The sequence below is a fragment of the Triturus cristatus genome, chromosome 7, assembly GCF_964204655.1.
Source record: "Triturus cristatus chromosome 7, aTriCri1.1, whole genome shotgun sequence".
NCBI classification, from domain to species: domain Eukaryota; kingdom Metazoa; phylum Chordata; class Amphibia; order Caudata; family Salamandridae; genus Triturus; species Triturus cristatus.
Window position 1 is genome coordinate 529,880,983 of NC_140590.1, and position 14,621 is coordinate 529,895,603.

The window sequence follows — 14,621 nt, forward strand, 5'->3', positions numbered from 1 at the left end:
ATACTGAAAATTTAGTATTGCTCGGTTGTGGCCCATTCTCATCAAATTAAACATACTTTTTGCTTTGATCGGCTTTCTTTACCACAGAGCTGGGACATGCAGAGTTAAAAAGTACCTCTAACTATGCTGCTGTTCGTGTTCTGAGGCACTGGCTGACACGCTTGGAACCCATGAAACACGCAATGCCTTTGGGACCCTGTACTTGACGACTCAGCAAGAGATGTTGGATGCCTCCATGTACAAATTAGAGTATGGAAGGCTATGGTACCCTACCCTGTAAAAGCTAGAAAAACATGCTTATGAGACTTCTCCAAGCCTGACGCATTTAACAAAGTATTTAACAAAGTGGCTTCTAATATTTTTTTGACAGGATGTAATCATGAAAATGTGCTTTTTTTGTCTAAAAAGAGGTTATTCGATGCATTGTCATATAGATTTGAAGTTTTATTATGCCATGTTTTTCAAAATTACTTTTTTTGCAAGTAAGTATACATTTGATGTATTTAATACTTTATTGTCCACATAAAATAACATTTGATGTTGCTGTATATGACTATGGTATGTCGTATTTACATAAAAAGGCTGTGTAACTGGGAAGTCGATAACTTTCAATAGTGACAGGTATGGATGACTGTCCTTCTCATGAGCACACAGAGATTTTTTAGCAAAAACAAATGTTTCTTTTCACAGAGATGAATTTCTACTGGCGCCTACAGAAGGGGAGTTCCTGCAGTCTGGGGCAGAGAGTCTACGAGGCCATATGTTATTATCACGAGATAGAACCGCAATGCTGCCCGTTACCGAGCTGTCAACATCACCCATAACACCCCTTGGTGCTGACCCTGTGACGTCCCGGGGTGAATTCAAAGAGAGCAGCGGGCAGGAAGCACACAGGGTGACGCCCCTTGCGTCAGACAGCCCTAGGAAGACCAGTGTTTCTTCAAGTACTCCAGAGAGAAGGAAAACAGCAGCCACGCTAGGCGCTATGAAAAACCCAAGTCCGCAAGTATCACAACCAAACAGGATCTTTGCCAAAGATTTCATGGCGGACCCACAATGGGATTTTATGGATCAATACACCTTGGAGAATTCATCCAAGCACACGGTGAGTTAGCAAACAAAACCAAGAAAGCATTTTTAACTACCCCCTTACCTATTTGTGGGCCCTAAGGGGGAGATGCCCGAGTGGGCTCTGGTTGTTTTCTGTCTTTCTCAAGTAAATATATTTTGAAATTTGCCCTTTTGCAGAACCTTATCTTTGCTGGGTATAGAAATGTGCACTTAACCTCTGCTAACCAGAGGTAAAGTGCTTGTGCTCCTCCTTTAAACATGATGAAATGGGCATACACCCGATTGGCATATTTAACTTACCTAGAAATCCCTAGTATATGGTACCAAGGTACCCAGGGCCTGTAAGTTAAATGTCACTTGTGGACTGCAGCCCGTCGTGCCATCCACTATAGTGACAATGTAAACATGACTGCAGGCATGCCACCAGTAGCCTGGCTGTGAAGTTTTTAACTCAAATTCAAAATAATCTACTTTTGACAGGCCTAAACCTTCCTCATAAATATTTATGTCACCCTAAGAACAGGGCACAGCCGGATTGTGAACCCCAAGTAGCCTCGACAAATCTTGTCTGACCAGCCCCAATTTGGTGCATAGTGAGCGAGCTCAGCGAGCGAGCCTGACTACTGCAAAGGGAGTTTGGAGGTGGAAAGGTTACCCCCAAGAAACTTTGAAACAAAAATGGTCTACAACACATTTTTTCATGATATATTTAAATGTATCAGTTTTTAAAATACAGTAAATTATGACCTAACAGTGCACCAGGATACCCCGTCACATCCACATTCTTATAGAGAACACAAAAACGCAGACTAGAGAACAGAGAATGCAAAAATATAAGACCGAGTAATCTACAGAGGGTGCGTAGCAAGTGAGCCTGACTACTGCAATAGAGGGTTTGAGGGGGTGGTTCTTCCCCAAGAAGATTGTGAAACTAATGACAAAAAGTGCATTTTACAACACATTTTTTTAAATATTTATTCAAATGTATTAACTTTTAAATCATAGTGAATGAAAACCTTACAGACAGTGCACCAGGACACCCAGTCATACTCACATTCTTAAAGAGAACACAAATAAGACACATCAGAGAACAGAGAAAACACCAGTTCCCATTCGGTGCCTGGCGAGTCAGACCAGAGCAAGGGGACTTGGAGGGGGATTCTCCCCCCAAGAAAATTGACAAAAATGGCCAAAGTGATGCTATTGGCACCAAGAAACACCACTTTTATTTTGATGCGCTTGATGTAGCGCTTAAAAGGTTGAAAATTGTAGGGGTGCGTTATATTCACTGTTAGTCGGCACCCGCATATAATCAAATGTGTACTCAGGTATTTTGTGTGCAATGTATTAAGAATTGTATAATCTATATCGATTTCAATAGAAGTGTTAGCTATGTACAAGCATATTGTGAATATATTAGAGAAATGCATAGAGTTCAGTCATTTGAACAATGTGATGTTAAAACGTGTAGATTAGAATTCGTGTCTGTAGACTGTTTAGTTTGACCACACATGAAAGAAAGACGTAAATGTCAATACTGTGATTTAGGCCTGCTTGTGTAACCGTAGTAGTGGCCAGAATTTGCATATATCGTTGAGGCGAAAGGCCTGGTATTTTCTTATGTTAGCCAAGGGCAATAGGCCAAAAGGGATTTATTCCAGTAGAGGTTTTAGGCTGTAGTAAATTGCAAGTTAAAAGATGTGAAGTATGTCTGTCTTGCATGATCTCACCCCAGGTGCAAGGACAGTTGCTCGTTAGTAGAGAAGCTCTTTGTTCATGAATTGACTTATGTAGTAAAAGCCAGACATGGGAGTGCATTGGAATGTGCCAATCGTAACTCCTAGTGCGGATGGTGTCTGGGACTCAAGGCCAAGCGATGGACGATGGAACTGGACAGCGCTCTGTGGAAAATTACTGAAAGACGACTCCGCAGAAGAGGAGGTGCAAAGGGCGTGTTCTGGGATTTGGGGTTCTGTATTAGGGAAAGCGCCCCGAGGGTGGAGGCAGATCAGAGCAGCCCAGAGCAGAGACAGGCTAGGCGAAGAGCTAGAGGGGGCAACTTAGACCAAGCTCTCTAAGTGAAGACTTCTTAGGAAGTTTCACTCTGACACCTTTCGACTGAGGGTCTCAAGGGATTGCTAAGTAGGGATGTCATCTAGTACAGAGTAGGGACAGAGATGGTATGGTCCAGTGTCCCTAATATCGACATTGGCTTGGTAGTTTTCTACCTCATGCTTTTAGAGATTGTGCTTTTAGTTATTTTTAGCCGTATGCGGATTCTTCGTAGAGTAGCATTTGTGTTAGTGCCTATGTACTTGTTGTGCCTCGTATTGAGGACTTTGTATCTTCAAATCTTTATGCTGATAATAAAAGCCAGAGAGCCAAGAGATTAAGTCTCGAGTCCTTGATTATGATTAATTGTGGACAGTAATTTTGCTAATTGTGTTTTATTCCCTCCACGCTATTGGGCAAGTAAAAAGTTCCATCCGACCAGAGTGGGTTCTAGTAGATCATTGCCAGATACTACAATGGGCCAGAGCAGTTGGTAGCAGAGACGGATGGTTACTTCCGATAGCGAGGGACGATTAGATTAGATAAGGATAAGTGATCCTTGAGGCCCAAAAGACGATAAGTGATGCTGAAACATCAGACGGCAGCAGACGAGCATCGACGGCGAGTAGCAGTGCGGCAGAAAGCAGCAGTTCCAGGAGTGAGTATGAACATAATGGGATGTTGTAGATTGCGGTGTTGATTTGTTGTGTGATGTCTTGCGGAGTTGATGTGTATGTCGTGTGATTGTGAGATCAGGCTGTGAGCGCGCGCAGCCCGGGAATTGTGGTGTAGAAGACACCTGAGATAGATTTTGTTGACCACCCAAAGGAGATCTTGAGGTACCATCGATCACCTGGACCGAGATAGGGGGAGCGAACGTGTGTGTGTATGGCAACTTAACGCTGGTCGTGGGTTGTTGTGTGTGGATCGGAGTGTTAGTAACCTATCAGTGGCGATCTGTCTGGCCGGACGGGGGCAGACGGGCGCCGATCGAGGTCAACAAGGTCGAGAGACTGTGGACGAACAGTCAGAGGCTGTGGACGGACAGCCAGAGAAGTAACTTAATCGGTTATTTCAGTGTATGAATGGGATGAGAGCAAGCGTGAAACGTGTTTGGAGAAGGGAACTGCTGCGAACGGAGGAAGGTGACGTCAGAGGGAGTCGCGCTGTGATAGGCCGGTTGGTGTGAGTCGCGCTGTTATTGGAGGATTTAAGAACAAGAAGTAAATAGAGCGCGAGACCAAATTAGCTCGTCATGAAGTGCCTTAGGGTTTTGCGAGAATTGTGTAGAGGCGAAAAGCATGTGGTTGTTTGTGAGGGAGAAGAAGCCCCTCCCGAGGACACCCCAGCACATTACATGGCAAAGAATGTGGGGTTACACACTATAGTTTGGATCGAGAATTGGCACAAGATTACACAAGGTGAAGGGGAACTAGCTTTCCCGAGGTATGGCTCATTTAGACTAGCGGTGCTGTACCAACTGAAGTCGGTGATGGGGTCCTTAAGACCCTTGCCAAGACCGGCACAGTTCGAAGCATTACATGCGTGGATTAGAGCAGCGCATGATAAGGAAAAGGGAAGAAGTCAGGAGAGGATGAGGAAGTCGATTAGGGCATTTCAGGATGCCAAGTGGGACGCAGCGGAGAAAAGATGGAGAGTGCAGACAATTGAGGAAGAGAAACTGTATCCCTTACTGATAGACTCGACGGGGATAAGGCATGTGAAAGCACAGGATGAAGAGAGTGACTCCGATGATGGGGTATTACAAAGATTGTTAGACGAGAGACCACCTCCTTATAATCCAGATGAAGCGGATGATAGGTGGGGTGAGAGGGGAGAAACTAGAAGGGTAACAATCCAACCCGAGACCCGAGTGGAGGGGTTGGTTTCGTGTGGAACAGAGAGTTCACGGAGTCAGTCTGAAGTTAGTGGGAGGATTGAGAGGGAGATGAGGTTACCGGATGCACTGAGGGTACCGGTCACCATTGGACCGATTGTGTCGATATACAGTCCGGAATCGGAGGAAGGAGAGAGGTCTGAACAAGTGGCAGAAAGAACGAGGAGAGAAAGCGAGGAAAGTGGGTTGGAAGGGGCAATGGCCCGACCTCCAAGCCCTGTACAATGGAGTACACCCTTGGCAGCGGTGTCAGATACATCTAGGGGCGAAGAGGACCAGAGATCGGTGAGGCCGAGGACTCTGATGGAGTCGAGATCAGATTTAAGGTCATGGGTACCGTCAGAGAGGCACCTGAACCGGAATGTGGGACAAGCGGAGAAAGCTCAGGATAACTTTAGGAGTTATTCTGCTCCTATAGAAGCACCAGAAGAGAGGAGAGAGAAGGAACCGGAATGTGAATATGATGAGGGACGTGGAGCCAGTTGTCAGGTGTTGAAAGGAGCCTTGAAGGCAGGGATGATAGATATAGTAAGGCTCAAGGCAGAGGTAGACGAAATTATATATGGAAGTCTACCTCTTGAGAGGATAGTATCTTACAATCCGGATGAGCTGTTTTTCGTAGCGAAAGATGTGACTCGGAAAGCACGAATGGCACACGAGAAATTGAGGGGATTGACGAAGGAATATGATGTGGATTTATCCAAGACTAGGGTGTTGCAAGGAAGTCATAGGATGCATTATACTGAGCGAGAGTTGGAGGAGAAGAGGGTTGTTGGATTGAGGTCACATGCCAGAGAACTGGTTCTAGCCATGCGGCCATGGCTGACGCTTGATAAATGGGAAGAGAAATGGTCTAAGAAAAAGACCTCTAAGGGAGCGGAAGGAGGAACCCCGGGTGAAGGGTTGTTATTAGCAAAGACCTTTCCCCTGAGGGAAGTGGCGAATGGAGGATATGTGCATGTACCATGGAGCAGGGGGGATTTGGCATCATTTACGAATGATTTTCCCAGGCTCAGGGAGAAGCCTGCCGAGTGGTACAAGCAAGTTGAGCGTTTTGTCAAGATTTCGAAGGTGTTGTGGATAGATCTAAATACCTTATTCGATATTGTGGTTCCGGGAGATCTGTGGAACGCATGCAAGGTTGCTGTTAATTGGCCGGACTATGAGCCTGATAGGAACATGATTACAAATGGTCCGTCGCCAGTAGTGATGAGGTTGTATGATAAAGTAATTACCTGGTTGAAATCGAAGGTTTCACCCCAAGATATAGACTGGGTGAAAATAGACAGGACAGTTGCAGGAACCAAAGGAGACAGTACATGAATTTTATGAGAGACTTTTGAAGGCTTTTAAGCAGTACAGTGGTCTAGACGAGTTAGAGACGAAAGATATGGGACAGTTTGTGTCTAAGTTCGTGCTGGGTTTGAAGCCCGAGGTTAGTCTCATGATACAGCAGCATTTGATCTGTTGGCAGAATAAACCCGTAGATGAAATCTTGCGGTACGCCAGGTACTGCACGGATGAGATTGAGTCGAAGCACAAGAAGATGAAGGATAACTTATTGCTCATTCAGATGCAAGCTGCTCAGGGACCGTTGAATGGGGGTCCAGTGGTGAGGAGACAGGGAAACTATCAGACAGGGAATCAGAACGTGCAGGGTCAAGGAAGGCCGAGGCCCGTCGACCCTAGGACCGGGATAGATGTAGCTATACTGAAAAAGACGACAGCTTGTCACCAGTGTCATCAGGTGGGACATTGGAGGCGCGAGTGTCCCTTGAACCCCTATAATCAGCCACAGATGGAGGGAGGAATGGGTCAGGTCCCTGGGGCGGAACAGGTACAGACGGTGACTGTACCGAGAATGATGCAAGGGGGGACCGGCATCCCGCAAGTGCAGATTCCCCAGCCACCCAGGATACAAAATGTACAGCAGGGAGCTCGAGCTTATTTGCAGATGCCCATGTTTGAAGTAAGCGAGGAGAAAGATGTAGATTTGTTGGTCCGGTTGAGTTTAGGCCAGGATGATGATTGCATACTTAGGGCCATCTTAGAAGTAGATCAGAGAGGACCCTTTGTGGAAGCAAAGCTTGACGGACACCCTACTACCTTTTTAGTTGATACGGGGGCTACCAGGTCAACTATAAGATCAGCAGTAGTCCCGGGTGTAGCCCTTTCTGGAGAAAGCATACAAGTGGTTGGAGTGGCGAACAAAAGGCTAGTTAGCCCCTTGACGGAACCGATTCCAGTCAGAATAGGAAACTTTAGGGATCGACATCAGTTCGTGGTGTGCGATTCTAGCCCTGTTTGTTTGTTGGGAAGAGACTTATTGTGCAAGCTCAATTGCACGATTTACTGTACCCCGAAAGGAGTAGAGGTGCAGACAAGGGACGATGACGCGACCTTTAAGGTTGCAAATCAGCGGGTGTGCGTGGAAATGTACCCAGCTTTGACAGTGGAGGAGCTTCCACAGGATTTGAGGGAGTCAGTATCGGCTGACGTGTGGGACCTAAGTGGAGAGGAGATTGGCTTAGTCAGGGGAGTGGAACCGGTGAAGATACAGGTTAAGCCAAACGCGGAATTCCCGAGAACACCTCAGTATAAATTATCCCCTGAAACGATTGCAGGGATTAAACCTGTGATCGAGTCTATGATTAGGCAGGGAATACTGGTGGAGATCATGGGTAGTCCATGTAACTCGCCCATTATGGGACTGCAGAAACCAAGTGGGAAGTTCAGGATAGTGCAAGATCTGCGAAAAATAAACGACATAGTCGTTCCATGTTGTCCAGTGGTACCGAATCCATCCGTGATACTGTTTCAGATCCCATGTGAAGCTGGATGGTTCACAGTGATTGACTTATGTCAGGCATTCTTTTCGATTCCCCTACACGAGGAGAGCAGATTTCTTTTCGCATTTAGGCTAGAAAATCGTATATTAACGTGGTGTAGTATCCCACAGGGGTATACCGAGAGCCCATCGATTTTTAATCAGCTCCTAAAGAAGAATCTTGAAAGTCTTGTGCTGCCGCGACACTCTGTTTTGGTGCAATACATTGACGATCTGCTTGTTGCGTCAGAAACAGAAGACGCTTGCAGGGCCGATACCATTGCGCTGTTGAATTTCCTGGGAGAGAACGGTCACAAGGTGTCTCCGAACAAGTTGCAATACTGTTTACCTGAGGTACAGGATTTGGGGCACAGGATCGAGAAGGGCAAGAGGAAGGTGTCCCCAGATCGCATTGATGCGATCCTGAGAATGCCAGTTCCCTCGACCCAGAGGGAAGTTAGAATGTTTTTGGGAATGGTGGGCTATTGCCGCCAGTGGATCCCAAACTTTTCCTTTGAAGCGAAGCCTTTACAGCGGCTGACGCGAAAGGATGTAAGTGATCCGGTACCATGGGACGACGACTGCTTGAAATCATTTCTGAGGCTGAGAGAAGCCTTATGTAGCGCTCCTGCGTTGGGAATGCCAGATTACAACAAGGCATTTGCATTGTTCTGCTGCGAAAGGGAAGGTTGCCCATTAGCAGTGTTAACTCAGAATCATGGGGGTGTCCGTAGACCAGTTGCCTATTTCTCAGCTACTCTAGATCCAGTAGCTTCTCCGTTGCCCGGATGTCTCAGATCCGTTGCGGCAACAGGTGTCAGCATCGAGAGATGTGAGAGCATTGTGATGGGTCATCCTCTTACTGTACATGTGCCACATTCTGTTGAATTGTTGATGACTAGGACTAAAACACAGCACCTCACGAATAATAGGCTGACTCGTTATGAGCAAGTTATCCTTGCGGCCGATAATGTGACATTGAAGAGGTGTGCTGTTTTAAATCCTGCTACATTGTTACCTGTTCCAAATATAGATGATAATGAAGATTGTGAGGACCATGATTGTCTCGACGTTACGGAACTATGTACCAAACCGAGACCTGACATTGTCGATGAACCACTCCCAGTGTCAGATGAGATTTTCTTTGTGGACGGTTCATGTTTAAGAGACAGTGTCGGTCGATTGAGAGCAGCGTTTGCTGTATGCACCATCACGGGGGTGGTTGAAGCCGCTTGTTTGGAAGGAGTACACTCCGCGCAGGTGGCTGAGCTCATTGCCTTGACTCGTGCCTGTTTGGCAGCCGAGAAGATCCGTGTAACTATTTACACGGACAGTCAGTATGGGTTTGGTGTGGTTCATGACTTCGGACAGCTATGGTCCCAGAGAGGGTTTATGACGTCTTCAGGTTCTCCTATAAGAAATGGTGACCATGTACGAAAATTGCTTGAAGCATTGCAAAGCCCTGATGAAATTGCCGTTGTTAAATGTGCTGCTCATATGAAGGGAAATGATTTTGTTTCGTTGGGTAACAATTATGCCGATGAAGTAGCTCGGTTTTGTGCAGAGCAGGGATGCAATTTTACGGAGACTCACATTGAAGAAACCGAGAAGGAATTGGTGTATGATCAGATGTTGGCAATGGCAGACTCATGGGAAGAACTGAAACAGCTTCAGGAAGGAGTCTCGGAGCAGGAGCGAGATAGTTGGATACGAGCGGGGTGTGAGAAAGGAGATGTGGATATATGGGTTTCGAATGATGGACGAGCAGTGTTGCCGGAAAGTTTGTTGAACCCCATGGCGAGGCTGATACATGGTGCTGTGCATCTTGGGAGAGACGCAATGATGAGAGTGTTTCGTCAGACTTGGTACAACCCGAAGTTTCGGGCAGTGGCTGAAACCGTGTGCCAGAGGTGTGTCACTTGTCAACAGATGAATGTAGGAAAGAGGACAGCTGTGACGTTGAGCCACATACGGAGGTCAGGAGGACCTTTCAATAGGATGCAGCTGGATTTTGTTGAAATGCCGAGGTGTAATGGGTTGAGGTACATATTAGTGATAGTATGTGTCTTTTCCAGGTGGGTGGAGGCATACCCTACACGCAGATGTGACACACTCACGGTAGCAAAACTATTATTGAGAGAACTCATTCCAAGGTACGGGTTCCCAACGTCCTTTGAATCGGACAGAGGAACTCATTTCCATAGTGAAGTTATGAAGTTGCTTTGTGCTGCCCTGAATATAGATCAGAGACTACATTGTAGCTATAGACCAGAAGCTTCAGGGATAGTGGAGCAGGTGAATGGAACTCTGAAGGCTAGGATGGCGAAAGTATGTTCGTCTACGTCTCTGAAATGGCCTGACGCATTACCCTTGGTCCTTTTGAGCCTCCGAAGTGTGCCTGATAGAAGGACTGGGTTGTCTCCCCATGAAATCCTCATGGGAAGAGCGATGCGTTTGCCTGCAATACCTGCTACTGCTCTGATAAATATCACTGATGATATGATCCTGGACTATTGTAAAGGCCTTGCTGACGTGGTCCGTTCTGTGTCTCAGCAGGTGCAGACAGCAACGGTTCCAGCTGCGAGCGACCTGTGCCACGACTTATGCCCAGGCGATTGGGTCTTAGTCCGCAAGCACGTGAGGAAGAGTTGCTTGGATGCTAGGTGGCGAGGCCCGTTTCAAGTGATCCTCATCACGAACACAGCAGTTAAGTGTGGAGGTTTACCGAACTGGGTGCATGCTTCCCATACCCGTAGAGTTCCAGCACCCTTAGAAGATACAGCCCCTCTCGAGAACGAAAATCCAGCTGAGCCGACAGAACCTCCAGAGAGGGCCAGTCAAGCTGTAAGGGTTGCTGAAGCGGCTGATGGTGCACTGAACCGAGCTGAGGAAGGACGTGAAAGAAGTACTGAACCAGAAACGGGAGAAGGAGCAAGAGGTGCAGTGGGTAGTACGGAATCGAGTTCTGCCGAAGAGGAGGAGGTCAGTGCACAGGGTATCGAAGGGAAGACCGGAGGTGCCACAGAAGCAGAAAGGGTTTGGCCCGCAAGACAGAAACGGGTAAACCTGAGGTTGGTACCGGACACAGATCTTGCACCAGTTTCGGAGGAGCCAGAAGAAGAATCAGGCGACGAGGAGTATCCTCAAGGTGTGAGAAGGTCGAAGAGAACTAGAGTGCCAAGTCGGAAGTACGCTTCACCAGAGTGGGCATATCAAGTGACTGATGCCAGGGTTACCGAGCACGGGAAGATTGAGGTCGATGACATTGGTCAACAGTGTCCCACTCCAGAGGGTGGAAGTGTTACTGAAAGTTCCGGGATTGGAGATCGAAGGAATTCTGACGATTCATATTCCGAGTCCGCCTTTCCTAAGTGTCATTCGAGGTCTGATTTTGGACAATTTAGAGTTCCCGACGTTCACAGCTGTGCCAGATCCACAAGAACTGATCATCCTTAAGCTCGAAATATTGCAGGGAATCCTGGAACTGTTGGGACCAGCGGTTATGTTGGACTGATTTGAGAGGGTTGCAAGCAGAGAAGAAGATAACCTAGACCCGAGCGGAAGAAGAACAAATTTAGGGATTTTTCCATTATAGAACGAAGAAAAGTTAGGAAGGGTTGCCTAAGTTCACGAAAGAGACATTAATGAGAAAGAGACTTACCATTTCAGAAACTGTATTGGACATTGAGTATATTCCGAAGATGGCAGATCCTGCAAACACACATCTTAGGGCTAAATTGATAATAGGTACACTGATAGGGGTTGTGATAGTCACTATATTTGCAGTAGTGATCAGTTCATATATGGTGGCTCACAGGCAAGAGGGGAAGGTTCAGGGAGCACCCACACCTATTACCCCAGGACAGAGAGATGTCAGTATCCGGGAACAGGGAACATCAAAGTTAAGTGAGGATCGCAGACTCCACATGGATTTGTCGAAGGGTGATTTTAAGCTTAATGCGTATGCAAAGTTATTGTATGAATATGTTGATGCGATGGATGTGAAGGATTGTTATGTGTGTATGCAGTTGCCTGCTTCAGTGGATGAAGGTATCAAGTATCATCATCTCCCATTGACATATGGGATTTCTTGTAGTTTATTGCTCAGTCTATTTTATGATAGGAGACAGTTCGAGTATTTCTTTTCAAATTTTGACACAGTACTTCCTGAAGTTCCAGCAATCAAGCATTTGAATAAATACGATTATTATAAGAAAGAGGACAGACTCCTGAAGTATTTTAGACCGACTGTGAAGTTGGATACTGCGCATGCTCACAGGCATAACCTGACATGTGCGTTGTCTGAGACGGAGAAGAAATTCATAGATCAAGTAGAAGACAGATATAGAAAGTTGACCCAGACACGAGACACCGGAGATAGTCCAGTAGATTGGACAGAGGAGGAGAGGGCTCACAGGTCCAAGGGAAGTTATGGACCAATAGCGTTAGATGAAGTGCAGAGAGGGAATTTGTGTATTGGGCGGCCTCAATCGGCCACGGAGAAGGTTGCAGTAGGACATAGTACCTGTTCTCAGACCTTCACCCTGGAAGCTTCTGTTAAGGGTTTTATGCAAGGTCCAGTAGAAGTGATTCCGACAGTGTATTATGTATGTGGGAAGAATGCTTATGTTAGGCTACCCGCAAATTGGTATGGCATATGCTATTTGGCTATCATATTCCCGAAGATTTATCACACAGAGGACTTGGAATTGTTAGAGACGAAGCAACATTCTAGAAGACGTAGGGCTGCAAACGCCGGTGCAGTGATTGGGGATATATACGGAGCAATGATACCTAGTATGGGTGTGGTGTTGAATGACGTGAAGATCAGGAGGTTGGCGACTGTAGTTGATGAGTTGTCTATGAACACGGCGAGGTCCTTGTTGTTGGTGGCTGGAGAGATGTTGTCGATACGAAATATGGTTATGCAGAATCGCCTTGTGTTAGACGTATTATTAGCCAAGGAAGGCGGAGTCTGCAAATTATTGAAGGTTCAAGAATGCTGCACATATATTCCAGACAACACGAAGGAGATAGGGAAGTACATAGATAACATCACAACTATTCACAAGGAGATTATGGACTTGACGGAGGAGAATGTGTGGGAAAAGATTGGACAAGGATTTGGAAGAGTGGGAACGTGGTTTGCGAATTTGGGAAGAGGATTTCTTGGATCAGTGTTGAAGCCAATTATCATTGCTGTAGTTTGTGTGATTTGTTTGTGGGGATGCGTGAAAGCGTGGAAGTGGTATCAAGGAGGCAAGGTTGAAAGAGCTCTTAGGGCAAACGAGAAAAGGATGGCGAAGTTTCAGGAGCAGCAATATGAGAGTCTTAAGAGAATGGAGGGAGTTCGACATGGCGGAGCCATGACTAGTACGGTTTAAATCAGTTCCAAAGAAGAAGATTGTAATGGTGTGATGACAGATGTCATCAAAGGGGGGAACTGATGTAGCGCTTAAAAGGTTGAAAATTGTAGGGGTGCGTTATATTCACTGTTAGTCGGCACCCACATATAATCAAATGTGTACTCAGGTATTTTGTGTGCAATGTATTAAGAATTGTATAATCTATATCGATTTCAATAGAAGTGTTAGCTATGTACAAGCATATTGTGAATATATTAGAGAAATGCATAGAGTTCAGTCATTTGAACAATGTGATGTTAAAACGTGTAGATTAGAATTCGTGTCTGTAGACTGTTTAGTTTGACCACACATGAAAGAAAGACGTAAATGTCAATACTGTGATTTAGGCCTGCTTGTGTAACCGTAGTAGTGGCCAGAATTCGCATATATCGTTGAGGCGAAAGGCCTGGTATTTTCTTATGTTAGCCAAGGGCAATAGGCCAAAAGGGATTTATTCCAGTAGAGGTTTTAGGCTGTAGTAAATTGCAAGTTAAAAGATGTGAAGTATGTCTGTCTTGCATGATCTCACCCCAGGTGCAAGGACAGTTGCTCGTTAGTAGAGAAGCTCTTTGTTCATGAATTGACTTATGTAGTAAAAGCCAGACATGGGAGTGCATTGGAATGTGCCAATCGTAACTCCTAGTGCGGATGGTGTCTGGGACTCAAGGCCAAGCGATGGACGATGGAACTGGACAGCGCTCTGTGGAAAATTACTGAAAGACGACTCCGCAGAAGAGGAGGTGCAAAGGGCGTGTTCTGAGATTTGGGGTTCTGTATTAGGGAAAGCGCCCCGAGGGTGGAGCCAGATCAGAGCAGCCCAGAGCAGAGACAGGCTAGGCGAAGAGCTAGAGGGGGCAACTTAGACCAAGCTCTCTAAGTGAAGACTTCTTAGGAAGTTTCACTCTGACACCTTTCGACTGAGGGTCTCAAGGGATTGCTAAGTAGGGATGTCATCTAGTACAGAGTAGGGACAGAGATGGTATGGTCCAGTGTCCCTAATATCGACATTGTCTTGGTAGTTTTCTACCTCATGCTTTTAGAGATTGTGCTTTTAGTTATTTTTAGCCGTATGCGGATTCTTCGTAGAGTAGCATTTGTGTTAGTGCCTATGTACTTGTTGTGCCTCGTATTGAGGACTTTGTATCTTCAAATCTTTATGCTGATAATAAAAGCCAGAGAGCCAAGAGATTAAGTCTCGAGTCCTTGATTATGATTAATTGTGGACAGTAATTTTGCTAATTGTGTTTTATTCCCTCCACGCTATTGGGCAAGTAAAAAGTTCCATCCGACCAGAGTGGGTTCTGGTAGATAATTGCCAGATACTACAATGGGCCGGAGCACGCTTGAAATCTTGTCTTTAGGCCATTCC

The 14,621-nt window shown here is 46.0% G+C and overlaps 1 protein-coding gene across 1 annotated transcript in view; it reads left to right on the plus strand.

The window, feature by feature from the left end:
• Positions 1-220: 220 nt before the first annotated feature.
• Positions 221-14,621, plus strand: part of ST6GALNAC1 (ST6 N-acetylgalactosaminide alpha-2,6-sialyltransferase 1) — a 231,715-nt gene continuing 217,314 nt past the window's right edge. Inside the window, exons 1-2 of the mRNA XM_085614935.1 lie at positions 221-249; positions 691-1,105. Coding sequence (XP_085471061.1) covers positions 221-249; positions 691-1,105 — 444 coding nt within the window. The remainder of the gene's footprint in view (positions 250-690; positions 1,106-14,621) is intronic.